Below are 24,710 nucleotides of genomic sequence, written 5' to 3' on the forward strand. Positions count from 1 at the left end.
CGCAGCTCTTCCTGCTTTGGTAAAGTGCTGGGTTTGAGAGCTGAGTAGGACAGCCCCATCTGCCCAGGTGCCTCTCTCACAGTCCATCGCTTCTTCTCTGTCCAACCTTGCTGTTTCCCTCACACAGGATCACAAAATGGGATTGCGCACAGCTCCCGAACTGTGTGTTTAATTCACATAATGATAATCATGTGGATGCGCTTTGGGTGTAGTTTAATTCATTTCCATGAGATAACTCACAACTGTGGATAAGGCAAGAGGATGGGAAACTAAATTTGTGTTTTCTCTCCCTCCCTCCCTTCTCATTCACAGATGAGAGATGTTGTCGGTGCTGCTACGGCTGCACAAACATACTATCGGACGTGTATGGACAACACAGTTAAATACATGACTTTTTACAGAATCCCCCGGTCCGTTCAGAACAGAGTTAAGACATGGTATGAATATACTTGGCACTCTCAAGGCATTCTGGGTAAGAGTCAGCTGTAGTTTTTAGATTATTGACTTCCTAAAATATGTTGGTATCTCTGATGACTCCAAGTTGCTTAGATATTGTACAATCATGATTTGGGAGGACATTTGGAATACCCAGGGTGGTGTGTGTGGGGCGGGGGGGAGGATATTGCCAGAAGCCAGAGGGCTGAGATGCTCAGAACTTCTTTCCCAAGCGGCCAGGCTCTGTCATCATCAACTGGCGTACAAGCAATTCCACAGATAACAAGAAAGGTGTATTTGAGGCTCTCTTCCAGTGCGTGTGCCATGTGCGAAATGTGGGATTGAAATGGAGGGGAGCCATGTCTGAAAATAAATTGCACAGTCGATTAGTGTCATGTTTGAAAATTCCCAGAGAGCTAGGGAAAGACTTGGCATCTTTTCAGATGAAGACCGTGGATTTCAGGCGTCAGAATCTGGATGGGAGGTAGCTTGCAGCCCCTGAACAGTTTTGCCTAGGAATAGTCAAGGAAACGCTGTGTTAGTCTTTGCTCTTTAAAACGGTGGCAGTCCAGATGTGTAAGGCTATGCAGAGAGGGAGATGGTTTACCTGAGTTAAATCACACTTGGCTGAGACAAAAAGAGGATGATTTCTGCAGATGTTCATACCACAAACATTTCCAAATGCAGAGTCTGGCCTCAGCCTTATTTATGTATTATTTATTTTTCTGTGTAAACTGCTTTGAGAACTTTGGTATCTAAATAGCCATAGCAGTGGCCTGCGCTCTGCTGTGCTGATTCTGCAATGTGTGCTTTCAGGGCAGACAAATTCTTTGCTACACCTTTTTTTGCTACAGATGACTCAGAGCTGCTGAAGCAGTTGCCTGACACGATGAGGTTGGATATTGCTGTCGACGTAAACTATGAGATCGTCAGCAAGGTGCCGCTCTTTCAGGTATTGTCTGTCTCCGCTGCAGGGGCATCGCTAGGGGAGAGGGGGCCTGTGTTCGCCCCCTTTCCTTAGAGTGAGGGAGATAATGAAGAAAATAGGGAGGGAGGGAGCCGGAGGGCCCCGGTTCTTTGAACCCCTTCGCTCAATTCTAGGGACACCTCTGCTCCTCTGGCCTTGGCTTACTTGAGAGCCAGCGTGGTGTAGTGGTTAGAGTGCTGGACTAGGACTGGGGAGACCCGAGTTCAAATCCCCATTCAGCCATGAGACTAGCTGGGTGACTCTGGGCCAGTCACTTCTCTCTCAGCCTAACCTACTTCACAGGGTTGTTGTGAAAGAGAAACTCAAGTATGTAGTACACCGCTCTGGGCTCCTTGGAGGAAGAGCGGGATTTAATGTAAAAATAATAATAATAATAATAATAATAATAATACTTGAAGTCCAACATGACTGTACAAGCCAAATAATCCCTCCTTTCTTTCAATTTAGGGTTGTGACAGGCAAATGATTTTTGACATGCTGAAGAGACTCAGATCGGTTGTGTATTTACCTAATGACTACGTATGCAAGAAGGTAGCAACCACAATGTCTAAGCCATGGGAAACCTTGAACTCAGGGTCGGGGTGGGTGGGGTTCATAAACACTTTTTGCATCCCTTGAAATGTGCCCTCCCATTTTCAGTGGTGTTGTGGGGGTGCACTCAGAAAAGGGCAGAAGCATTTGGAGTTTCTGGAATTTTTCAAAATAAGGGCATTTGTGTGCCTCAGTGCACAGGCACAGGCTGGGAAGAAGAAAGTCAAGGCTGGTTTCGTGCTTGTTCAGCAGAGTGGATGGCGGCCATGTTGTCAATGGATATGGACAGTGTACAAGGAAAGGAAGGCTTGGAAGGAAAGATGCAAAGTTCACTCTTGAACGTATGGATGGTGATAAAATATCAGACAGACGCAGAATAGGATGTGGGGGCAGGTGGAGTTCTAAGAATTTAGTAGCACTGTCTGCTACTATCACTGTGATTTTGAGGGCTTTTCTTAAGGAGAATTCGGAACTCCACAATGGTATGTGAGTGTAATTTGTGCTGCTACAACACACATCTTCCTTGTTTGTGCACCTGTACCTTGCTGCCTAGAATCACTTGACATTGAGAAGCCTTCACAGAGTGAGAGAAAACCCCCAGAATGGAGAACTGGGCAGGGCTACTGTAGAAGCGTGTGATATTCACCAGTGAAGATATTGTGTGGTGTGTAGCAGTGAGTCTGCAGGAAGCAACTTTGGCAGGGGAAGGAGAAATGGCTCCACCAGGGTCTGGGTTCTAGAGAAGCCAGAACTACTCACTGTTTTCCTCTTTATCAGGCACTTTTCACATCATCTAACATAGTACAACTTTTGCATGACTTGAATTTTTGAACTGCAAAAATGTTCTTTTAGAACAGCACATTTTTATTTCTATTTTTAGGAACTGCTTGCTTCGTGTCTGGTGACTTGACATTTTAAAAAGGGCTGGTGTTCATTGCCCAGGGGTTTCCAACTTTGTGTCCCCAGATGTTGTTGGACTACAACTCCCATCATCCAAGGCTGTTGTGGCTGGGAATGATGGGAGCTGTAGTCCAGAAACCTGTGGGGACCCAAGGATGAGAACCTCTGCCATAGACTACAGTGCTTGCACAACACCAAGTGAAAGATGCAATTTAAAATAAACAAGCAAATTATGAGCGTAACCAGCATCATTACAGAGAAAAGGCACCCTAATAATTGCCTGCCTGTCTTGTTCTGAGAAGAAAATATCCCAATGAATGCAAATAAAGCAACATGCTGAAAAAGCAACAGCAGCCTTGGATAGTCCACCTGAAACCTGAAGGCAAAAGGATCCACAGAGCTGCACAGATCACAGCGTTTTCTCGGTTTTGCTGCAGGGAGAAATTGGCCGAGAGATGTACATCATCCAGGCGGGGCAGGTCCAGGTGCTTGGAGGGCCTGACGGCAAAACGGTGCTTGTGATGCTGAAAGCTGGATCCGTGTTTGGAGAAATCAGGTCAGACAAGATGGGAAACGGCCATGTGGGCAGGAAGCAGGGAGGGAGAAGGAAGGTGGGGGCGCGTTGGAGGTACAAAGGGTAGTCTTGCAGTGGGTCTGAGGACAGAGTGGTGGCGTAGTAGTCCCACAATTATGAGAGCACGTCCTTCATTTAAGAGAGCAGAATTCCCGGCTACGGTTTGCATCCTCTTGGGAACAGGCCAGGCCTTCTGCCCTTGTGGCTGAGATGTTGGGAGCTGCAGTTCAACAGCATCCGGGACTGAAGTTTGAGAACCCCTGGCTTAGCTGAGAGCCACCTCTTGCAAGCATAACATTCGGTCCTTTCTGTCTATCGTTAACAATCTCAAGGCGGTTTAAAAAGCATTTAAAGCCATATAAGACTATAAAACAGTTACACAACAAGAATATTAAACTGGAATATAAAAATACAAACCTAATTAAAAGTTTAAAAAACATACACAATGGGACCATAAAATACAGAGCAGCAGCAGCAACCAGAAAAACAGCACTCATATGCAAGCCTGGGTGGAAAGCCAAGAGCAAGATAAGACGACAGACAGAAGGATGGACAGGAGGGCAAGAGAAGCCCCCGACCCGAATTCAGGACAGTCAGGCATCATACTCCCAATTTTCAGTCATGTACTAGATAAAAACAAGGTCCAAGGTGAACGAGTGCCAGATTCTGTCCCCAGCTTCTGAACAAGGTCGGTGGGGGAATTGTCCTGCCCAGCTGGGCCTTGATTGATGGCCAAGCTCCCCACCTCTGACTATGCTTTTATCCCCTTCCTGAACTTGGGGGCGGGGGGGGAGGCTCCTCCTCCCCTAATGGCAACCCTGTGAACTGCCCTAGTGAGTCCCCTCCTTCCTTGCCACCCTCCCCTGCTGCAAGGGGCTGACTGATGGTCAGGACAGTCGGACAAAAGGGTTCTGCTGGCAGGACAGGCGGTGCTGCTGTCGGCATATCTGGCTGACATTCCCAGCACGGGTGTATCTTGGATAAGCTGGAGCCGGGAGGCTTCCCTGTTGGGATCCAAAGCAACATCCACACTGAAAGGGCAGGGTTTGTGAAAGGGGCCAAATGCCATCTCCTCAGTGGGGAAGGCTGTTACCCAGAAGGCAAATGGCTATGCCTTGGAGAGCAGCATTCAGGAGCATATCTGGAGTCGGAACCTCGTTCCATCGATCTCGTACAGCATTGTCTATACCAGGGGTTCTCAACCTTGGATCCCCAGATGTTACTGGATGTCAACTCCCATAATCCCCTGGGGATTCTGGGAGTTGAAGTCCATCAGCATCTGGGGACCCAAGGTTGAGAACCCCTGGTCTATACCAGCCCTTTGCCCCTCCAGCTGTTGTTGGACTACAACTCCCATCATCCCCAACCACAGTGGCCAATGGTCAGGTATGAGGGCCGTTGTAGTGCAGCATCTGCAAGAGGGCTAGAGTCGTCTCAGCCCAGGCAGCGGCTCCTTGGAGGAGACTTCAGGCAGGGGTCCGTCCCAGCCCTACTTGGGGATGCTGCCGGGGATTGGACCTGACGCTGTCTGCATGCAAGGCAGATGCTCTCCCGCTGAGGGGAACAGCTTGCAGGGCTCACGTGTAGTCTCCCATCCACATGCAAACCGGGGCAGGCCCTGCTTAGCAAAAGGGACCCTCTTCCTGCTGACACACACTAGTCCAGCTCACAGCATCCTCTTCTCATGCCTTCGCGGTGAAAACACACAAGAGCAGTTGGGCTCGCGGGGAGCTCGTGGGTCACATCCAGCCAGGTGGCTCATAGGGTGCTCCTCCCTTGCTGCTCAGCTGGTGGGGCTGATTTGACACCTGACAAGAAAATGTGTTTTCCACTGCAGTGGGGTTAAATGAAAAACAAAACACTGTGGAGTCTTTCCTGACAAATCTGTCATGGAACTTTTGGACTTGGCGCTTGTGAGATTTCCTTGCTGCTGAAAGTCAGGGAAACAGCCCCCCCTCCCCCAAATATCCATTTTTGAGTAACAGAAGCCAGATTTGTTGCTGTTCCCTGGTGGACGAGTATCTTTTCTCCCCTTTCTTAGCTTACTGGCCGTGGGAGGTGGAAATCGCCGGACAGCCAATGTTGTGGCTCACGGATTTAGTAATCTTTTCATTTTGGATAAGAAAGACTTGAACGAAATCCTGGTGCATTACCCAGAATCTCAGAAGCTGCTGCGGAAGAAGGCCAGGTGAGCTGCCCAGGTGCCCAGATGTTGCCTGTTTTGCAAGGGACCCAGATGTGCCTGCTCAGCGGGGACCCTGCACAGGGCAACTGTCTCTGAGATGGCAGGCAGGCAGGCAGGCTTGTGGTGGGGAAACCCTGTTTTGCCTGCTCAGGCTGCTGGCGGAACATGTCCTCGTCGCCCTGTATAGTGCGTTTTCTGAGCTGGGTAGTGCGTGACGACCCTCCTGTGCGTGCCTGTGAAATCCTGGACTGGGACCAACACTGTACACCCTTCCCTTCCTGGTGCAACTGTCTTGCCTCTCTATAAGTTAATTGTGCATATTTCCAGCCAGTCAATATGCTGAACACAGACCTGCCGTATGACAGATCCCTGGAAGCACTTTTGTTTCCTAAAGGGGGGTGACGGAGGAGGGGAGTAGGTGCGATCCATCTGGAGGAACTCCTCCTTACTGGCAGCTGGGTGGACTGATGGTTGCTCAGGAGTGGCCAACTCAAGGATTTCTAGATGTTGTTGGACTACAGCTCCTATCATCCCCAGCTGCAATAAATTGTGGTTGGGGAGGAGAGCTGGTCTTGTGGCAGCAAGCATGACTTGTCCCCTTTGCTAAGCAGGGTCCGCCTCAAAAGCACAAAAGTAAATTAGTTTAAATGCCGAGCATATACATGCAGTGGCAGACAGCTTGACTAAATTACTCTTGAGTAGTCCTATTGAAGCTACCTAATGGCACAGCAGGGAAATGACTTGACTAGCAAGCCAGAGGTTGCTGGTTCGAATCCCCGCTGGTCTGTTTCCCAGACTATGGGAAACACCTCTATCAGGCAGCAGCAATATAGGAAGGTGCTGAAAAGCATCATACTGTGCGGGAGGAGGCAATGGTCAACCCCTCCTGTAGTCTACCAAAGAAAACCACAGGGCTCTGTGGATGCCAGGAGTCGACAGTGACTCGATGGCACAACTTTACCTTTAGTCCTATTGAAATTAATAGCCCTCAGAGTAACTTCTGAGGAGTGGTTTGTGGTTGTTGTGCTACTGAGTAACTCAAGTCTGGATGTCAGCCGGTATTCTTGGCTATCGTCTCAATCAAATCCAAAGTTTTCAGAGCAGCTTTTGTGCTCTGAAAAAACTGGACCCATCTCTGTTAAAATTTAGGCTCAGAAACTCTGTGATTTGGAAAACTGTTCTCAGTACTTCCAGAACTCAGAAGCCAGGGCATGGTGGTGGTTTTCCTTTTCAGGAGAATGCTGAAGAACAACAGCAAACCCAAGGAAGAAAAAGGGATGCTGAAGGACGTGCTCATCATTCCTCCAAGAGCTGGGACCCCAAAGCTCTTCCAAGCAGCCCTTGCAGCTGCAGGCAAGATGGGAGGCAAAGGCAGGCTAGCTCATATCAGGTGGAAACTGAAAGAGCTGAAGGCTTTGCAGGTAAGGTCACTGCAGAGCATGCTCAGTGCAAAGCCCAGCAGGGAATTCTCTCTGGAAACTGGGTGGATGTGCCCGGGATGTCTAACAGGCTAGGGAGTTTGTTTGTTTATTTTTATGGTTCGATTTCTATGCCACCTTTCATAAAACTCATCCCAAGGCAGTTTACAAAAGTTAAAATACAGTACAACTCCATAAAAATAACATTAAAATGTTAAAACGAATTAAAAGCAATAAAAACCATGAAGACACCCCAAAGCAGCAGTCATATGCTGCTTTTTTTTTTTTTTTTTTTTTTTTGGAGAGGAGAGCTGGTTGTGTGGTAGCAAGCATGACTTGTCCCCTTAGTTAAGCCGGGTCTGCCCTGGTCGCATATGAAAGGGAAACTAGAAGTGTGAGCACTGGAAGAGATTCCCCTGAGGGGATGGAACCCTCTGGGAAGAGCATCTGAGGTTCCAAGTTCCCTCCCTGGCAGCATCTCCAAGAGAGGGCTGAGAGAGATTCTTGCCTGCACCCTTGGAGAAGCTGCTGCCAGTCTGTGTAGACAATACTGAGCTAGATGGACCAAGGGTCTGACTCGGTTTATGGCAGCTTCCTATGTTCCTTAAGGGACTCCTCCAAGTCAAAGGATGACTTGGATCATGGTGAGGGTGCTGGCACTGGTTCACTTGGTACCTGGGCTGAAACTAGAACATCTATTATATTAATTCTCCTGGGTGTGCCTTGGAATGTGCGTCCCAGAGCCCAGCTGATTGGCTGGGCGGCAGAGGCGCCTGATTGGCTGAGGCGCACCCCGGAGGCCAGAGGTGGCAGCGGGCCTGGCCACGGAGGCAAGTGGCAGGCGGGCCCGTCAGCCTGGGCCCAGCTGCGGAGATGGCCGGAGACTGGGGAGGAGAGGTAACTGCCGGCCCCGAAGAGCGCACAGATGTTCTGTGCGGGGTCGGCTAGTACCATGTAAGACTGTCTATGCCTGCACAGTCGGTAGTTCTCTCACAGCTGTGTAACTGCAGAAAGTCTCCGATGCAAGGGTGGCTTTCTAGATCTGAGCGGGAGGTTTCCAAACAGGCCCAGCGTGTTTACCCCCTAGAAGTGAAGTGTTACAATGACGAACACTTCTATACTGCTTTTCAACCAAAGTTCCCAGAGCAGTTGGCATAGATAAAAATAAAATGGCTCCCTGTCCCCAAAGGGCTCTCAGCCTAAAAAAGAAAGAGAAGATAGACACCACCACCATGGAGGGATGCTGTGCTGGGGATGGATAGCACCCCACCACATGGATGCTAGCAGCACGGTGCATTTCTTTTTCAGGAAGCCAGCGCCACTCCAGTTCTGCCTAAATCCCCAGTCAAACGGCGTTCACCAGCTGCTTCCAGGAAATCCGATGACTGCAGAAGTGACAAGATTGTCTCAAAGTCTTCTGATCGCTCTGTTGTTGTTTGCATGAGTCCAACACCCAAAGGGGATGAACAGGTTCTCTCTGTACAGGTTCTAGACAAGGACGGAGCAAATGAGAAACCTGCATAACGGAGAGTCCCAGAGAAGGTCTCTGTCATGAGCTGAAGCGGCCAGAGACTCGCCCCTTAAGGGTTCTTCCTCACAGTAGAACACTGCAAGAGGTTTGTGCAACCATCCTAATGTAGCGTTGCTGTCTTTGTGGTGCTCTTAGAAAACAGCTGCAAACCGATCTTGTGACAACAAGACCTAGAATCTTTTGCACTCTTACAATCAGTTTTTACTGTGCTTTGGAGAAGTCCAGCTAAAACCCTAGGGAAGATCCAGCTTTAGAGCAAGGCGCCTTGGCATAAAGAATATCGGCTTCCTCAAGGCTCTAAATGTTAAGCAAACATTTATCTGCATAACATTCCCATGTAGTCTCTTCCAGTGTTTCCCCACTTAAGATGATGTACCGTTTTAACAAGCTGAGATGCCAGAAGTTATAATCTGTAAGCTGCTATAGATCATTGCTACAGCTGCCGAAGTATTGAAAAAGTAAAGTAAGCTGCGTACATTAAAATATTCATACTAGCTGCACTTTTACAGGCCTAAGTTCCATTCCACAAAGCAGTGGGCCTGATCCAGCCAAGGTTAACACCTTAAATCCCATTGATTTCCAATAGGGAAATGAACAAGTGCTTGCATCTCTTCCACTGATACCAATGAGACATTAAAAAATCCCATTTGGCCAGACTGTAATTCTTGCACCTTTCAATTAAGATGGTAATTAAAGAGATGTTTCACCGGTGACTCTTGGGGTTTTTTTCAGTCTATGAACAGAGCATAATGTTAACCAATTTATCAGCACTGTTAACTGAACATAAGATTATGTGTGATGAGAGCAATAATTCCTGTGGGCAGGTTTCAGCCAAGTTCATGTATTTTTCTGCCCCACTGATATTCAGGTTAAGGGATGGATTGATTGATTAAGTGCCGTCAAGTTGGTGTCTACTCTTAGCGACCACATAGATAGATTCTCTCCCGGATGATCTGTCTTAAACTTGGCCTTTCAGTGGTGCCTTCATTGCTGTCCTAATCGAGTCCTTCCACCTTGCTGCTGGTCGTCCTCTTCTTGTCTTTCTTTCCACTTTTCCCAGCATTATGAACTTCTCAAGGGAGCTGGATTTTCACATAATGTGTCCCAAGTAGGATAGTTTGAGCCTGGTCTTTTGTGCCTTGAGTGAAAATTCTGGATTGATTTGTTTGTTTGTTTTCCTGGCTGTCCATGGTCTCCTCAAAAGTCTTCTCCAGCACCAAAGTTCAAAAGCGTTGATGCTTTTTCTATCTTGCTTCTTCAAAGTCCAGCTCTTGCATCCATAGAGTGTCACAGGGAAAACCATTGTCCGAACAATTCTAATCTTTGTAGGTGTAGACATGGAATACATACATATGCACATGCATATGTAGAAGGGATTCATGCATATGCTTAACTCCTTCACTGAAATTAGTGGGAGTAGGGACTAAATGGTGTTTAATTCTGGCCAGATTGCACCCTCTGGACTCACTAGCAAAAACAATGGCTGTTAACCGGTGACTAGCCCTGTGCCAGTGTGCCAAGGGGCAGCAGGACAGTCACTTTGCCTCCTTTCAGTTGAACATGAGCAGAAACTTCTTCATGGCAAGAGTGACTCAGCCGTGGAACCCCTTCCTTAGGGGTGGGGGTGGGTTGGCTTTCCCTTGCTAGAAGTCTTCAAGCTGAGGCTGGTCAGCTTTGTCTCGCTCTGGATGCTCGGCATTGAGCAGCGGGTTGGACCAGATGGCTTAAAGCCTATGATTCTATTATCTTTACAGGATTTCGTGAGGCAGTGATTGTGATATCCATGAGGTGGCAGTAAAAGAGCTTATGTTGCTTCTGCTAAACCATCAAAGAAAAAAGGCCAACCCCTCAGATCCACAGGCATATGGACTGTTTCCAGATGGGGATTTCCACCTCTTCACTGCAGATTCAGCCCCTGACATCTCCAATGGGAGAGGGATGATGGTAAAGCTGAGAGGGAGAGGAATATCATAGGGGGAAACGGTGCCCTTCCACCTGGCAGTTTCCTGTGTTCCTAGGACAACCTGCTAAGTGTTGGGCTCATGCACGCTTGCCATAAGGCAGGGATTCCCAAGCATCCGTGGGTGGTGATGTTGGACTACAACTCCCATCATCCCTAAAGGCCATTGTAGTTGGATGGGAACCCCTGCATGGGAAGCCTTGCCAGGTTAATTCTCTCTTTCCGTTACCACAACAGCTGCCTTCTAGGAAGCACAACATTCGCACAAATCGATTCTATTAGGAACCATTGAACAGAGTGGAGATTCATTTGAATCGATTCAAATTCGCCCAAATTCAAATCTAATTCAGGCAAATTAGAATCGAACAAATATCTACTCTGTCCAGTGGTTTCGAAACGATTCATGTGAATTTCATGCACATCCCTACCGCCTTCATGTCCCTTTGTGTACACCAAGTAACAAGGTAATCAAGAAGGCTCTGGAAGAATGCTGCTTAGCTAGATACTGGAGATTTCCATAGCCAGCCTTAAAACAGATGAGTCACTAGCTGGGGCCTTTTGGGATGCCGTACATTTCCGGGATGCCATTCATATCTGTTGTGCACGTTCCAGTTTGGGTGCTGAGCAAAGCTCAGCTTGAGGACAGCATCAAGAATACACTTAGCATGTGATGCAGACACAACAGGGAGAAGAGAAACCAAAGCCAACACATCTGAAGTGCTCCCCAAGGCTGGAATCCAAACACGCTTACTAGGCAGCACGTTACCTCAAGAGCTCTCAGACTTGGGTCTCTGCATCTTGTTGAACTACAACTTGAACTACAACTCCCATCAGCCCTTTGGCCATTGTGGCTGGGGATGAATTGCAGTCAGCTTCCCCACATCTGTGAGCCATTGGGACCTGACCCCAGGCTGTGTGTGTGTGTGTGAGAGAGAGAGAGAGAGAGAGAGATGCTGCGAGACCCTCCTTGGCAGTGAGGAGGCAATGAAAGGCCAGGTGTGGTACTCATTTCTGTTGTGAGGTGGATTTGGACTAAAGTGGAGTCACCAGTTCAAGGAGGAAACGAGAGCTGTTTATTTCCCAAAGCCTCAAAGGTCAGTTAGCTCACACTAGAGAAGAGGGGGTGGGGGTGGAGTAGAAGTAGGGACTGGCTGTAGATAAGCAATTTCACAGGCTGTGCCTTGGTTTAACCCAGGCCTGCTCAGTGTAGGCCCCCCAGCTGTTCTTGGGCTTGGTAAAGTGTGCCGTTAAGTCAATTTCAACTCCTGGTGCCCACAGAGCCCTGTGGTTGTCTTTCATAGAATACAGGAGGGGTTTCCCATTGCCTCCTCCTGTGCAGTATGAGATGATGCCTTTCAGCATCTTCCTATATTGCTGCTGCCCGATAGAGGTGTTTCCCATAGTCATACTAGTGGGGATGTGAACCAGCAACCTTCTGTTCTGCTTGTTAGTCAAGCATTTCCCCACGGTGCCACTTAAGGTGACTATAACCCCCATAATCATAAGAACAGCCCTGCTGGATCAGGCCCAAGGAAGCCCATCTAGTCCGGCATCCTGTTTCGCACAGTGGCCCACCAGATGCCTCTGAGAAGCCCACAGACAGGAGTTATTTATTATTATTATTATTATTATTATTATTATTATTATTAATTCAATTTCTATACCGCCCTTCCAAAAATGGCTCAGGGCGGTTTACAAAGAGAAATAAAACAAATAAGATGGCTCCCTGTCCCCAAAGGGCTCACATTCTAAAAAGAAACATAAGATATAAGAGTTGAGGGCATGCCCTCTCTCCTGCTGTTACTCCCCTCTACTGGTGCTCAGAGGCATCCTGCCTTTGAGGCTGGAGGTGGCCTATAGCCCTCCGACTAGTAGCTGTTGATAGACCTCTCCTCCATGAAGTGATCCAAGCCTCTCGACCTCTTGATCCCCAACCACAGTGGCCAATAGCCAGAGATTATGGGGACTGTAGGCCAACATCTGCAGGAGGGCCGAAGTTGAGCAGCCTTGGTTTAACCTAATGCAAGCATTTATTGGGCTTATTCACACAATCACAGTTGGTGTTAGAGAAGGGAAGTGCGCCCAGCACATCCCCAGTTGGTGCTTGTGTGAACTCAAAGATCTGGATAGAAGGAGGGGGGGAGTGATTGCAAGAGAGCACTTGAGTAGGATGGCTTGACTTTTCGTCTACCCTTGGTAAGATGCTAGGGACAGGATCTGGGCTGGTGGTCCCCCGCCCACCCCCCGCCTATCTAATCTATCTATCTATCTATCTATCTATCTATCTATCTATCTATCTATCACACATTTGTACACCACCCCAAAGTTTCATCTCTGGGCGGTTAACAATAGCATAAAACCAGTTAGAATATATACAAAAGAACTGAAAAAGCTTGGGTGAAGAGGTGGGTTTTCAAATGCTTTCTAAAAAATGTCAGATGGCCACTCTTCCCTCCTCCTAGCTGGATCTTTGAGTTCACATAACTGTAGATCAGGAGTGTGCAACGGCTCTCTTCCCATGCCTGGGTGTTATCCTATCCTAATTTTGATTGTGTGTCTTTTCATTCAAGCACTTTGTGGCTTTATCTTCGTGCCTTGGTTTAACCGAACGCAACTGCTTTTGTCTCTATCTTGGGGGGGATCAACCCATATACCTCCATATACCTCCTCTGTCGTCACAGGCAAATTTAATGGATGGGGTGGGGTGGGGGAGATCCAGCTACAGAAGGGGCAAAAATAATGGTCCACCCAGGGAAAGGAAAGGAGGACACACAAGCTCCTGTACCAGTCAGACAAAAGTCCTTTTGTATTCAGAGGATAAAAATGAGAGGAATGCTGTTTGAGCGCTCACATGGCTGTGAGAAGCCAAGTGTTTTGCAATTAGACGCAGTGCTGGACTGGGAGGAAAAATCAGCCCTGGCATGAGGTGTGGGTTTTTCCCCCTTTTGTGACACCGCAGGCACCACTGACAATGTCTCTCCGCCCCCCTCCCACCCACTGCCCCACATCCCTCTGCTCCAGGCACAGCAGGCAGCCCCCTGTATGTAGTGTGGAAGATGGGAGGAATGAAAATAAGGAAGGCCAACTTTTAGATTTCCCCCCCAAGCTTATTTCCCAGGCTCCACGGTTCAGCACCATCATTTTCATTCCCAGACCTGTCCCCTGCTCTGGTGGCGGCGGCTGCTCCCTTCCCTTCTCGCAAGTGTGCTGGCAATTCCATCCCATCCCCAACCTCCGTCCCCTCCCCAAACACCGACCCAGAGGGACTTGCCCTCCCCTTCCTGCCTTGCTCCTCTCCCTCTTCCGCTCCCAAAGCTTCTTGTTGCTGCTAGTTCCTCTCTCTCTCTCACTCCTGCTCTTCCAGTTCGAAACACAGACGGCCAGGAAGGGACTCACACCCTCTCTTTCCTTTTGGGCTGCCTGGGGAGGGATGAGGTAGGCTCCCAATTCTCATGGCCAGCGAGGGGCTGGAGAGGCAGCAGCCCATCTGGCTTGTGCCAGAACTGCCAGCCCAGGCCTGAATCAGAGGCTTCAGTATCAGATGAGCTGGTGGGAAGGAGGTACACTGAAGTCCCATCTCCTTTTGCCCTACCCTCCTGCCCTGCCTCCTTCAGAGGCATCACCTGGCTAAGTCTGACTCAGGGCCAGGTATGCTTTGCTGGGAGTCTGGCACAGGCTGCAGGCCAGCGACCACAGCAAAGAAAAAGCCCAAGTCATGCTTGAGAATCCTTTCCCTAGATCTCTGTGGGATATCCTGAGCTTGCTGGAGTCAAGCGAAGCACAGAGAGGAAAGTTAGCTGCTGGCAGGCCCGCCTCTAGTACTACTACTACGAATACCACACGTCAACAAAATTCTCAAAGCAGTTTACATAGAAAAATAAGTAATACATAAATAAGATGGTCCCCTGTCCCCAAAGGGTTCACAGTCTAAAAAGAAACATAAGGTACAGTTTTATTCTGACCAGCAATACAAAATAGACAGATAAAAAACTTTAAACTTGAATAACCATTCATCCTAAGGTATAACATTTGGACTGAGTATTAGAGTCTCCTGCCCCTTCCCATGAGTCTCTGTCAGCAGGCAGGCAGTATGCGATTCTCTCCGATTTCTCAATGGCAGCCTTCTCCAGGATGGCATTCACTCAAGAGTGATTAGCAGTGCTGAGGTTTACAAAAGAATGGCCGGCCGGCCTCCAGCCACTGTGGTTGTGGATGATGGGAGTTGTAGTCCAGCAACCTCTGGGAACTACGTTGGTGATCCCCCTGCCTCATGGCAAAGTTACGATGCAGGATTGACTAGCCACAATAATCCTCAGTGAAATATGCGTAATTTAGTGGCAGCTCTAAGTGGTGGTTGCCTTGAGTTGAAGTGCAGCTGGTCTGTCACAAGAGCCCTTGTACAGCCCCCTTTGTGTGAAAGCAACAGTCCCTTTGTGGAGCTTTTGGCAGTTCCCCTATGATGAACCAGCGCCAAGGGTGACTGTGAAGAGCTCTCCTTTGAGGCCGGAGGAGGGCCCATATTCCAGGAGCGGTTTGTGGATCCCTTCTGCGGCCAGAGGGGAAACCAGCAGGGTCACAAGCAGTCCTGTCCTGTCCCCTCCCACACGGCCCCTCGGGCTCAGGATCTCTTGGAGGCAGCAAGAGGAGCCTCCATCTATGTGCCACTTCCACCACTAGTTCCCACACGCGGCCTAAAAGCATGAGAAAGAAAGTGGACGGAACCGCCACAGGGAGGGATCCTGGTCTCCCCGTGCTCTGCAAAGGGAAGATGCAAATCTCTTCTAATGAGATTGTGCTGCTATTTTTTCTACAGCCCTGGCAGAGGCGAGGACAGTCTCCAGTCAGCTTGTTTCAGAGCATTCCTCCTTCAGGGATGGGTTTGTTTACAAGCAGCAGCTGGCAAAATATAGCTTTGTGTTCCACAGCTATGACAGTCATTATGAACTAAATGGCCCTCACTACACTGTAATCTTCTGGGATACTGTGGCCAGAGCACCCGATTTAGCAGGAAGATGCTCTGAGCATGGCTTCGGTTTGTCTCTGGGCCTTGCTAAGTGACCGAGGGAGATTCCCTGCCCCCGTGCAAGGGCGCTGGTAATGATAATCAGCCGGAAAGTCTTTCTCACCACGAGCACATCTGAGCCGCTCACACTTCTGGGGTCCTTCAAGAATATGCTGTTACAGTCAGAGATACTTTGACAGGCTCGTCCACTGCAGCCCGTATTGGTTTTGTGTTCATGTTTGCAGCCAGTTTAAAAGAAAGCTGATGTTTGTGGCGCCTTTAGCTGTGGAGACTAGTGCTTAGCTGGTCATGAATGACAATGAGATGCGCATTGTCAAATCTGTTTAGAAGTCTGCTGGACGCTCAAAGAAAGTCCCTGCAAATGCTGAGAAAACCTGCTCCGGCCAGGCAAGCCCGTTTCTCTGATTTGATTTGCACAGCAGACTGCCAGGGATGGAGCCACAGCATGCATCCATGTCTGGTGTGCCGCCTTCTCCTGCATGAGCTACTCAGTACTCCAGGCACAGGTTTCACCTGTATCTGTGAACAAGCCCGGCAAGCAAAATATGGCAATAAATGGTGGCTGGGGAAGATGGGCGTTGTAGTCTTACGACAGCTGGAGAGCCTCTGGTTGCCCCTCCCCACTGGGCTAGCTTGCCCTCAGGGCACCCTCCGCTGCTCCCGCGTAGGCCTGGCCTTCCCAGGCAGGCAGGCAGGCATCTCTGCATCGCTGTGCGCGGGCGTCGCGATGTCTGCCTGGCTCGCTGCAAAGGCCATCTGAAGCCCCCCCCCCCTTCCCACCCTCCATACTGGTCGCAATCAGGCGCATTTTGCTAGCCATACGCGGGCTGCCTGCTGCTACAGGGCCAGCCTAGCCTTGGAAGCATCAGGCAGGAGCTCCGAGTGGCTGCGGCCGGGGGCTCCTGTGCTGAACAGGCCGGGGGCAAGTCTCCAGGCGCGGCTGCGCTCCCAGCTGGCAACCCGAAGGCTGAGCGGGACGTCTGCGCAGGGGGGCGCCTGGGCCGGCAGGGCGCGCCCCTGAGCCAAGAGAGCTCGGGCTGCGCGGCTTGGCTCGGTCCTAGCGCAGGCGAAGAAGGAAGGGAGCGCGCAAAGCAGCAGCGCTGCCTGGCGCAAAGGCCGCCCCTCCCTCTCCGCCTGCGCGGGGTCGCCATGGCAACAGGCGGGCGATAGGCTCCGTTCATGCCTTCTCTCTCGCCCCCCCCTCCCCGTCGCTCCGTCTCCGCGCAGGGCGCGCGCGCGGGAGAGAGGGAGGCGCGCGGCCGGCCGGAGGGTTCCGCTGCCTGCCTGGCGCGCAAGGCGGGCGGCTTCTCTCCTCCCGGCCCCGAGCAGCCAAAGGGGCCGAGCGGCGGGCACGTGGAGGAGGAGCCGCACGAGACGAGGGGCGACACGCGTCGGCGCGTGGTGCCGCCGCCGCCGCCTAGGAGGGCTTGGCCGGGCCTGCGCCGAGTCCTCCGTCGCGGCCGAGGAAGGTGCCTGGCTGCTGCCGCCGCCGCCAGCCTCGCCTTGGAGGAGCTGAGCCCGCCCTGCCTGCCCGAGGCGAAGACGGCAGCGCCTCCTCTCCGCCCGCTGACTCCGGAGGCGGCGCAGCAGCAAGCGGGTGGGTGTCGCTGCTCTGCCCCGGTCCGCGGCGGCGGCGGGACCCTCCTCGGAGGGGCGCCCGGCTGGGCTTGGCTGCCCGGGTGAGCCCCGCCCGGAGGGAAGCTGCTGGGCCGGGGTGGCCGGGGGAGGCTCTCCGGCGGCTGGCTGTGCTGCGGAGGGAGAGGCCCGGGGAGCTGCAGCCGCCGCCGCCACGAGCCCTGCAGGAGCCGCCACGCCGGGGCCTTTCGGGGAGGCGGCGGCTTGCCTGGCCAGCAGCAGCGCCCCGCAGGCAAGCAGGCAGGCTCGCCCGGCGTAGCAGCCGCCCCGCTCCCCAGAGGCAGCCGCGTGCCTGAAGGCGGGGGGGGGCGTGCACGGGCCGGGGGGGGGGCGCCTGCACCGCCTCAGGGCAGCGGGCGCGTGGACGAGGCGCGGGGCGCAAGGCGAGGAGCTGCAGCAGCAGCGCCTCTGGGTCCCCGCAGTCCTTGGGGGCGCTACGAATAATCCACACCTGCGGGCGGGAGGCGAGGCGGTCGGTGGCCGCCGCCCGCCCGGCTAAGCGCGCAGCGTGGACGCGGAAGGCAGGCACGCCGCTGGGCCGGTGCCTCTGCCGGCTGGAGTGAGGCAAGCAGCCCCTGGCTGGCGGTCGGACTCCAGCAGCCGGCAGGAGCTGCCCTCCCATCCCTCCAGCGGCAGCCCCGAACATCCTCTGCATCTTTTCGCAGGTGGAGAAGCAGGCCAGGTACAACCGCCCCCTTCGCGGTGGCAGGCAGTGCCTGCCAAGTGCCCCTTTTCGTGCTCTGCGGGGCGACAGACAGAGCCCGGCGGTGCCTTGTTCTGCGCTGCTTGCCTCTGCCCCGGGGAGTGTGTGTGTGGCCCACCCTGCCTGTGACTGTGACTGTGGCGGCGGCGGCTGCTAAATCCGATCTCTTGTGCTTGCTCGCAGAGGTCTCTCTCTCCTGCTGCCACCCCATGCCTGACTCTGTGGAGCCCCCTGTGGTCGTGGGGAAGGAGCCTCGCTCCCAAGGCGGCATGTGCTGCTCTCGCGGGCTGCCTCATCCTGCTGCGGGCCGCCGCCGCCTCCGCCCTTTCTTCTCACCCTGCCGCCGCCGCCAGGAGAGGCCAAGGAACCAGCAGGGCTGCATTTCTGGCATTCCTCCCCAGTGCCGAAGATGAGCGGAGGGTTTCGGAGGAGGAGGAGGAGGAGGAAGGGAGACTGAAAGAGACGCCACACAGTTGGGCCCCGGCTGACAAAGGGAGCTGGCCAGGCTGGAGGGGAGAGACTTCTGCCCACACTTTCCTCCAGATAAAAGTTAAAATTTAACAGATGCAAGAAGACAAATCTCTGGCCTACATTGAGGACAACGATCACGTGGCTTCTTTGCCCTTGGAGCTTTTATCTTTTGCTGGCAGATAAAACCAGGTAAGTGAGTTTAAAGACTGATGTGTTTTGAAAGGGGCCGATTGAGAGAGCTGCTTTTCTGTCTTCCTTTCTTCTCTCCCTCTCCCCGCCCCCCAGATTAGCCCCCAGGGTCAGGGTTACTCTCGGGCTAAACTCCGCTGGGCAAGCAGCAAGTTTCCCCCGCTGTGTTGGGAGGGACATTGAGCTTTTGCCTCAGAGTCCCCGGTGCTGCTGCTCTCCTGTTTTTTTCTTTTTCCAAGTTGGGGGTTTGTACTGATGCAGCAAATACGACTCAGCTGGAGTGTGTACACACCAGCCGGGGCGTGTCTGGAAACAAGGGCAAGAAAAGCACACAGCTGGATCGGAGAAAGACTCCGTCCGGGATGATGATGCCGAGCTGCTCTTGGAGCCTTCCCTCTTCTGCCATCCTGCTGTCCGGCAGGGTGTGAGGCAGCGCTCGATACCAGAGCTGAGCTTCAGAACCGATTTTCAGAGCCAGGTCTGGGACATGTGAGGTTATCAGTACTTCTGAGCATATGTCAAGTGTCTGAGTTGCTAATGAGCCATGACAGCTGGTCCAGAGACATTTGGGGATGTCGGAATAGCTTGGAGGTCAGAGGAGTTGCCTCTCAGGCAGCCCTAGAAAGGAAGCCGGAGGGCCCTGTGTTTACCTTTGACATGGAACAATTTCAGAAGCAGGAGCAATTTGAGCGTGTGTGTCTTCCACACAGAGGGGCAGAGGTCTTGGTATTCCTTTCATTTTTCTTCTTCTCTCAACTCAGGGGTAATCTCAGCACCTTTTGGCTCTTGTGGCTGAGGACTATGGGAGTTGGGGTCCAGCTCCATCTGGGAACTCAACCAAGAAAACCCTTGTCTTAACTAGAGTGGCCCTCTCTTTTGTTTCCATGGCGAAACTGAGCAGCAGAAGGGATGATCTCTCTGACTCAGGCTGGTGTGTGTGCCCAAAGTTCCGTGATCGGCAAAGTCTTTCCAACTGTCAACTTTCATCACAGTCTCAGTTATATTGCTTCCATTTTCCAAATAGGAAATCCAGAGATGGATGGTTCACCAAGTTCGTTTCACTCTTTCTGTTCCTTGGCAACCCTCGCTTGCCAGTTTTTGGATTTTACTGAAACAGTGTCTGAATATTCTCTCTCTCTCTTTCTTTCGCTCTCTCTTTCTTTCTTGTTTTACAGCAAAGGACTTTTCAGATTTTTAGCAGCAAGAATAAAAACGCAAAATACAATAATACTGTATAACAAAATGATGATGCCATTCCTAAAGGTGATCAGGCATGCCTCTTTCAGCAGTCATAGCTCAGTGGCAGAGCATCTGCTTTGCATGCAAAAGGTCCCAGGTTCCTTCCCTGGCAGCATCTCCAGGTGGGACTGGGAAAGACTCCTGCTTGGAGAGCCGCTGCCAGTCAGTGTAGGGTGGACAATATTGAGCTCGGTGGACCAAGGGTCTGACTCGGTAAAAGGCAGCTTCCTGTGTTGCTGGTTGATGTTGGGGATGGGGCCATAACTCAGTGGTAGAGCATCTGCTTTGGATGCAGAAGGTCCCAGGTTCCCTCCCTGGCAGCATTTCTAGGTAGGGCTGGGAGAGACTCCTGCCTGAAAGCTTGGAGAAGCCGCTGCCAGTCAGTGTACACCATACTAAGCTAGATGGACCTGACTCAGCAGAAGGCAAATATTTAATGACCTCTAATTTTTGTCATTACTCAATTGTTTTCAATTTATCTGGAAGGCATAGGGCATGACCTATCATTTCCTCCTGCTTGTTCTGACTTCCACCCTTGGAGTTGACATTGCTCAGTAGGTAGAGAGCACCCGTCCCATTGTCATGAGCTTAGAGACATCTGTATATATCACGTGCCACTCTTATTAGTAGGTGTGCAGGATTTAATCAGTGCAATTAATTGATCAAAATTGTAACCACAAATTGCAAACTTAATGAGTTGAAAAGCAAACAAGCTGATTAAGAAAACATGAGAAGGAAAGCAGTGGCTAATCATGCAAGGTGAGGGTTGCCCTGGTGCCTTGCCCCTCCCTCCTAGCAAAAGGGCTCTTAGCTTGGCCCAGCAGCCCAGCCCAATGCATTGGAGCATTTGACATGTCAAGAGAGCAAGAGCTCTTGGGAGCTGGAGGTGGGTTCGTGGGTTACGGCTCGGTCTACATCAGTTAATTGCTTGATGCCTGCAACCCTGTTTGTAAAACTGCATAACAATGCTATGGTGTGCTTTGGAAACATGGTGATGGTCTTTTTGCCACATGCATATGTCATTTGATTGGTGGTTTGTGGTTTTAAGGAGAGCTTGTGGCAGCAAGCCCTCATTGTCCCATTTGCTAAGCAGGGTCCACTGTGGTTTGCATTTGGATGGGTGACTACATGTGAGCCTGTCTGCTGTAAGATATTTCCTTTAGTGATAAAGCATCTGCTTTGCATACAGAAGGTCTTGGGTTCAGTCTCTGGCAGCATCTCCAGGTAAGGCTGGGAAAGACTCCTGCCTTAAACTTTGGAGAACTGCTTACAATACTGAGCCAAAGGTCTGACTCGGTTGTCGGCATCAGGCAGCTTTCCCGGTTCTTCTTATGGCACATGTGCACGTACAGTATTGTGTTTCCATTGTACGTGGGAAGTGCAGTCAAGACCGACTCTGGGATGGCTCCCTGCCTGCTCCAAACAGTGTGAAAGCTGGTTAACTCAGAACTGCATCCCACTGACTTGAATGGCGCTTACTCCCAAAAGTACAGGATTGTGGCCTATACTTTGGGAACCCCTTGCCTATCTGTTACAGGCTAGTGTGAAGGAGGTTTCTGCTTTGGTTTCTCTGTGGTTGAAAAATGCAGAATATCAAACCTTGGGCAGGAAATGCAGACCTTAATCTTAACCTTAACCTTAGTCTTTCCCCTCCTGATCCAGTGGTCCGCCTTCTCTGTTTCGCAGGAGCAGGGACAGGCTACAAGCGGAGACTGATGGTGCCCATCTCTCCCTCCTCCAAGAGTCCCGTCTCGTGGTTGGTCCCTCCCACTTGCACACTTGCTTCCTCCTCTTGCCAAGGCCTGCTGATTAGCAAGGGCTGGGACCTGTTGGGCAGCTCCCCACTCTGCCGAGACTGTCTTCTTTAGAAGCCTGCGATGAGATCTGCCCAAACAGGGCTGAGTGCAGCCGAAACGGCTCTGTTGTTGCCCCTCCTCTCTTCGTCACAGCTGCCCTATCCGTGTCTGTCTGGTGCGTACACACCTCAGGAACGCCACAGAGGGGAACTTGGGTTCGCGTCTCTCTTCTTGCTGTATCTTGTATTTGTCATCTTTCCTTCTTGGTTTCTCTCTCTCTGCCTCTTAAGGTGGTGCAAGATGTCCTTGGGGCATATCTGCACTGCAAAGGAGTCTTGGTTTTTTGCCATTCTAACTGACATGGCTTCCCCAAGGAATACGGGTGGCTCCAAAAGAGTGCTGAGAATGACCAGTTCAGGGGCATAACTATAATAGGGTAAGAGGAGATAGTTGTCTGAGGGCCCCCCCCAGAGGCAAGTCACATGACTGACTCCCCCAGCCGCCCGCCCGCCCGGGCTTCCTTCTGTTGTCTTCATCCTCCGAAATTGATGTGAGTGTTAAGACCTGGAGCTACCAGAACAGCAGGTCTTTCTCTAGTACCATCAGATGACTTGCATCGTCCACAGTTTACAACCTTGCTACCCCCCTGGACCAGTTAGGCCCTTTTTTTCCTAGGTTACTAAGCCGGATTAAATTTGTGGTGGAGCTACACTTGCAGATGACACTGGGCCATGGCTTTGTGGCAAAACACCTGCTTGGCACCCAGGAGGTCTCAAGCTCACACCCTGGTGGTGGCAGCAGCAGCATCTCCTGACGTTGCTGGGAAAGACACCTGCCTGAAAGCTCAGAGAGCCCCTGTCTGAGCTAGGAACACTGAGTCAGACCTTTGGGCCATCTCGCTCAGTGTTGTCTGCACTGACCGGCAGTGTGTCTCCAAAGTTTCCAGCCCTACCTGGAGATGCTGCCAGGGAGTGAAACTGGGACCTTCTGCGTGCAGAGCAGATGTTCTGCCGCTGAGCTTGAGTCCCATTCCCTAGACAGACCAACGTTCTGGCTCAACAGCGTAATGCAGCTGCTTATGTTCAGCAGTGCCTCAGCAATATAAAAGTAAGGAACTTTGAGAGTACAGTGATGAAACGGTAGGCTCTTATGGCTGGTTGCGGGCTGCTTTTTTATTTTTAAAAACTTTTTTTTGATGTTTTGTAATAAAATTTCAGGGTGGGGGGAGACTTTTCGTCTTCCTGAGCTCAGAATCTGAGCCAGAATCTGGCTCAGCTGATTTGCCAGTCAGCTTTGCTTCTGGCAAATCGGGGCCTTCCCAGTGGCACTCCTTGGCTCTGGAATGTGCTCCTTATGGATATTAGAGGCTTAAGAGTTTTAGCAGCCTTTAAAAGAGCCCTGGAAACATTTATCTTTTTAACCTGGCCTTTAGTGATTTAGTGAAACGATTTTAAACTGGTTTTAATGAGCTATTCCCCATGCCCTCCAGCATGCGGTCAGGCCTCTGCCTCCTCCAAAATCTTACAAGCCTGACAACCATTGGCTCTGGCTCTGCAGCTTCCAGTCCACCCTTCGGGTTGAGGATCTGGCATGGACATAGGAAGCTGCCATACACTGAGTCAGACCATTGGTCCATCTAGCTCAGTATTGTCTACACAGACTGGCAGTGGCTTCTCCAAGGTTGCAGGCAGGAATCTCTCTCAGCCCTCTCTTGGAGATGTTGCTGCCAGGGAGGGAACTTGGAACCTTCTGCTCTTCCCAGAGTGGCTCCATCCCTTAAGGGGAATATCTTGCAACAGTGTTCACACATTGTCTCCCATTCATATTCAACCAGGGCAGACCCTGCTTAGCTACAGGGACAAGTCACATGCTTGCTACTACCAGACCAGCTCTCCTGTGGTAATCTTACAAGTGTTTCCCTCTTTGAGACCAGTTGGCCTTGCTGCACTGCAGGACCTCTCCGGCTCTCACACGTTCTTTTCTTCTACTGATTTAATTCATGTCTTCCTGCTGCTAGTCTAACATGTCCACCACTCTACCGCCCTGGGGCACCAATAACTCCTGATCAGCCACCTGCCTTCTCAGCATTCTTCAGGTCGGGCAGTACAGAGAATAATATTCTGCAAATGAGTTATCTATTCCTTTCCTGGTCCTGCATTTGCTTTACTGCAGACTTCACGTTATTACGGACATTTTAAGCGTACTTTTCTCATGAAATGCATCCCGATGCAAGTGAAATGCTTCTGCTGCAGATGAAAGCGGACCATGTGCTGCTTCAGTGATCTGCTCCAAGCTTCATCTGCTGCTGTGTTGGGAGCCTCGGCAGCTGCCCGCTGAGTCTTAGCAGCTGAGTTGGAAGTTCTGCTGACTGTGAAGGGAGGGGCCTGAAGTCGAGGCAGCTGTTTTTGAAGCTCTGGGTGGGTGTGTCAAGCCAGGTGTCAGATTTGGCAGGAGATAAGAGGGCCCAGAGGCTGATTCTGTTTACAGCTGATAGTATTGGATCTTGCTGCTGTCACCCATAACTCGGTGACCTTCAGAGGAGACCACTGGAAGACTCTCGACATGGAGGCTGCTGTGAATATTGTTTGGAAACTTCGGTTGGTCCACAGTGCAGCTGCGCAGTTGCTAGCTGGGGTTCGGTGATTGATTGATTAAGTGCTGTCAAGTCGGTGTCGACTCTCAGTGACCATATTGATAGATTCTCTCCAGGATGATCTGTCTTCAACTTGGCCTTTAAGGTCTCTCAGTGGTGCCTTCATTGCTGTCGTCAGCAAGTCCATCCACCTTGCAGCTGGTCGTCCTCTTCTTGTCTTTCTTTCCACTTTTCCCAGCATTATGGACTTCTTGAGGGAGCTGGGTTTTCGCATAATGTGTCCGAAGTATGTTAGTTTGAGCCTGGTCATTTGTGCAATCCAGTGAAAATTCTGGATGGATTTGTTCTATGATCCATTTGTTTGTTTTCCTGGCTGTCCATGGTATCCTCAAAAGTCTTCTCCAGTTCAAAAGCGTCAATGCTTTTTCTATCTTGCTTCTTCAAAGTCCAGCTCTCGCATCCATAGAGTGTCACGGGGAAAACCATTGTCCAAATGATTATAATCTTTGTAGGTGTAGACACATCACAGCATCTAAATA

At 51.0% G+C, this 24,710-nt stretch overlaps 2 protein-coding genes across 7 annotated transcripts in view; both read left to right on the forward strand.

Moving 5' to 3' along the window:
• The window catches only part of CNGB1 (cyclic nucleotide gated channel subunit beta 1), a 54,280-nt gene extending 45,005 nt beyond the window's left edge, over positions 1-9,275 (forward strand). For both annotated transcript variants that reach the window (XM_053270519.1, XM_053270520.1), the window contains 7 exons: positions 313-472; positions 1,290-1,387; positions 1,871-1,954; positions 3,292-3,410; positions 5,470-5,616; positions 6,848-7,034; positions 8,340-9,275. In XM_053270519.1, coding sequence (XP_053126494.1) covers positions 313-472; positions 1,290-1,387; positions 1,871-1,954; positions 3,292-3,410; positions 5,470-5,616; positions 6,848-7,034; positions 8,340-8,555 — 1,011 coding nt within the window. In that variant the 3' untranslated portion in view covers positions 8,556-9,275. The remainder of the gene's footprint in view (positions 1-312; positions 473-1,289; positions 1,388-1,870; positions 1,955-3,291; positions 3,411-5,469; positions 5,617-6,847; positions 7,035-8,339) is intronic.
• A 7,727-nt stretch (positions 9,276-17,002) lies between these two features.
• Positions 17,003-24,710, forward strand: part of KIFC3 (kinesin family member C3) — a 46,111-nt gene continuing 38,403 nt past the window's right edge. For all 5 annotated transcript variants that reach the window (XM_053270527.1, XM_053270526.1, XM_053270525.1 and 2 more), the window contains exons 1-2: positions 17,003-17,142; positions 18,067-18,543. The gene's annotated coding sequence lies outside the window, so the exon portion shown is untranslated. The remainder of the gene's footprint in view (positions 17,143-18,066; positions 18,544-24,710) is intronic.

Source organism: Hemicordylus capensis, chromosome 9, assembly GCF_027244095.1.
Source record: "Hemicordylus capensis ecotype Gifberg chromosome 9, rHemCap1.1.pri, whole genome shotgun sequence".
Taxonomy (NCBI): Eukaryota; Metazoa; Chordata; class Lepidosauria; order Squamata; family Cordylidae; genus Hemicordylus; species Hemicordylus capensis.